Raw genomic sequence first — 3,038 nt, 5'->3', positions numbered from 1 at the left:
TCTTCATCTATTTCTATGTCCTTTAGTTGTAGATTATAATTTCCTTTAGTTCCTTTAGTTTATTTCTTCACCTATTTTTCTGACCTTTAGTTGTAGATTATAGTTCCCATTAGTTTTTTTATTTTATTTCTTCACCTGTTTTGCGATTTTTAGTGATAGATTATATTTTGGAATTTATAGTGCTTGCGCAGTGACTCCTAGATTATAGTGGCTTTGGTGAACGATGGTAGGGTAAGGTCTTGTCCTTGGGGGTGTCAGCACGGGGGAGAGGTGCGGGGGGTAAGAGGGCTAAGGGAGCTACTAGGTTGAGAGTGGGGTCTTGGAACATAGGGACTTTGACTGGAAAATCTGTAGAGTTAGTGAAGATTCTCGAAAAAAAGAAGATTAATATAGCTTGTGTACAGGAGACTAGGTGGGTAGGAGATAAGGTGCAGGATGTGGACAAGTTCAAACTATGGTATTCTGGGAGGGTGGGGGGCAAAAACGGGGTAGGTATCTTGGTTGATAAGAACTTCGGGAACTAGTGGTGGAGGTTAGGAGGGTGAATGATAGACTGATGACTATTAAGCCAGTTGTTAGAGGTTTTATTTTGAACATAATCAGTGCGTACGCACCCCAAGCAGGCTTGGATGAGGAAGTCAAGAGGCATTTCTGGGAGGATTTGGATGAGATGGTGCGTGGTATCTCGCATACCGAGAAGCTTTTCATAGGATATTTCAAAGGCCACATCGGAGCGACGTCTGGGGGGTATGATGATGTCCATGTTGGCTTTGGTTTTGGAGATAAAAACGGAGGAGGAATGTCTTTGCTGGAATTTGCTAGAGCATTTGATTTGGTGATAGCAAACTCGAGTTTCCTGAAAAAGAGGGAGCACTTGGTCACCTTTCGGAGTTCGGTGGCCGAGACTCAGATTGATTATTTACTCTGCAGAAAGTCCGATAGAGGTCTTTGCACGGATTATAAGGTCTTTCCGAGTGAGAACCTCTCGACCCTTCATAGGCTCCTCGTCATGGACCTTGAGATCATGAGGAAGAGGAGGAAGAGGGCAATGTATAGCCAATATAGGATCAAGTGGGAAGCCTTGACGGAAGCTAAAGCACAGGAGTTGAGGGTCAAGTTGTTGACTATGGGGGCTTGGAGGAGTAGTGGGGACGCAATAGCTATGTGCACCATGACTGCGCAGTGAATTAGGGAAGCCGCGAGAGAGGTATTAGGGGTTTCAAAGGGTTACTCTGGTGGTCACAGGGGAGACTGGTAGTGGAATGGAGAGGTTCAAGAAAAAGTGGAAACCAAGAAAGCAACGTATCTAAAGCTGGTAAAAAGTGTAGACGAGAAGGAGAAGAGGGCGAATAGGGAGAATTATAAGTTGGCTAAGAAAGAGGCAAAGCTAGCAGTTACAGCGGCCAAGACTGCAGCTTTTAGTCGTTTATATGAGGAACTCGAGGGACGAGGTGGGGATAAGAGGTTGTTCAGGTTAGCCAAGGCACGAGAAAGGAAGGCGCGTGACTTGGACCAAGTGAAGTGCATTAAGGACGAAGAATGTAAAGTTTTGTTGGATGAGAGGCTTATTCGTCGGAGATGGCAAACCTACTTCTATAGTCTCTTGAACGAGGAGGGGGACAAGAGTATTGTACTGGGTGATATGGAACTCTTCGGGAGTCATTGTGACTTTGGGTATTGTAGGCGGATTAGAGTTGATGAAGTTGGGGGGCTATGTGTAAGATGTGCAGGGGCAAAGTGCTTGGGCCGGATGAAATCCTGGGGGAGTTTTGGAAGAGTGCGGGCAAGGCAGACTTGGAGTGGTTGACTAGGTTATTTACTATCATTTTTAGAACGAAGAAGATTCACAAAAAGTGGAGGTGGAGCACGATGGTTCCTGTATACAAGAACAAAGGTGATATCCAAAATTGCAATAACTATCGGGGTATCAAGCTGCTTAGCCATACTATAAAAGTCTGGGAGAGAGTGGTAGATCTAAGGGTGAGGAGGAGTGTGTCTATTTTTGAGAACCAGTTTGGGTTTATGCCGAGGTGCTCAACTACAGAAGCCATCCACCTTGTTAGAAGATTGATGGAGCAGTATAGGGAGAGAAAGAAGGACTTGCATATGGTGTTCATCGACTTAGAAAAGGTGTACGATAAAGTTCCAAGAGAGGTATTATGGAGATGTTTAGAGGCTAGAGGTGTACCTAGTGCCTATGTTAGGCTGATAAAGGACATGTATGATGGAGCAAAAACTCGAGTGAGGACAGTGGGTGGGGACTCGGACCATTTTTTGATTATGATAGGGTTGCATCAACGGTCGACACTCAGCCCTTTTTTATTTGCTCTAGTGATGGACGTACTGACGCGCTACATCCAAGGGGAGGTGTCGTGCTGCATGCCATTTGCAGATGATATTATATTGATTGACGAGACGCGAGATGGTGTGAATGCGCAACTAGAGGTGTGGAGGCAGACCCTAGAGTCTAAAGATTTCAAGTTGAACAGGATCAAGACAGAATACTTGGAGTGTAAATTCAATGGCGAGACTCAAGGTGAGGAAGGGAATGAGAGGCTGAACTCGTAGGTCATCCCTAGGAAAGGAAGTTTTAAGCACCTTGGGTCTATTATTCAGGGGGATGGGGAGATTGATGAAGATGTCACACATCGTATTGGGGCAGGATGGATGAAATAGAAACCCGCTTCCGGTGTTTTGTGTGACAAGAAAGTGCCACCAAAACTTAAAGGTAAGTTCTACAGAGTGGTGGTCAGGCCAACGATGTTGTATGGGGTTGAATGTTGGCCAGTCAAGATCGCTCATGTCCAAAAGATGAAGGTAGCAGAGATAAGGATGTTGATATGGATGTGCGGGCACACTAGGTTAGATAGGATCAGAAATGAGGTTATTCGCGACAAGGTGGGTGTGGCCCCTATTGAGGACAAGATGCGGGAAGCGTGGCTTAGGTGGTTTGGTCATGTGAGGAGGAGGAGCACATACGCCCCGGTGAGGAGGTGTGAGAGGTTGACATTGGAGGGCCTATGGAGAGGTAGAGGTAG

The 3,038-nt window shown here is 45.8% G+C and overlaps 1 protein-coding gene across 1 annotated transcript; it reads left to right on the top strand.

The window, feature by feature from the left end:
• Positions 1 to 556: 556 nt before the first annotated feature.
• Positions 557 to 2,568, top strand: LOC142173691 (uncharacterized). Its single transcript, XM_075239314.1, has 3 exons — positions 557 to 1,111; positions 1,259 to 1,717; positions 2,131 to 2,568. Exons 1-3 carry the CDS (start codon positions 557 to 559, stop codon positions 2,566 to 2,568), a joined length of 1,452 nt encoding a protein of 483 aa, XP_075095415.1.
• Positions 2,569 to 3,038: the final 470 nt, after the last annotated feature.

This window comes from Nicotiana tabacum, chromosome 19 (assembly GCF_000715075.1).
Source record: "Nicotiana tabacum cultivar K326 chromosome 19, ASM71507v2, whole genome shotgun sequence".
Classification (NCBI taxonomy): Eukaryota; Viridiplantae; Streptophyta; class Magnoliopsida; order Solanales; family Solanaceae; genus Nicotiana; species Nicotiana tabacum.
The sequence above is the reverse complement of the archived record's forward strand: the minus strand, read 5'-3'. Positions and strand labels throughout refer to the sequence as shown.

Coding starts and splice junctions, on each gene's coding strand:
- LOC142173691 (XM_075239314.1), top strand. CDS start 557: ATGACTATTAAGCCAGTTGTTAGAGGTTTTATTTTGAACATAATCAGT. Junction 1,112..1,258: donor CTAAAGCACAGGAGTTGAGG/GTCAAGTTGTTG, acceptor GGAGACTGGTAG/TGGAATGGAGAGGTTCAAGA. Junction 1,718..2,130: donor ATGAAGTTGGGGGGCTATGT/GTAAGATGTGCA, acceptor GACTTAGAAAAG/GTGTACGATAAAGTTCCAAG.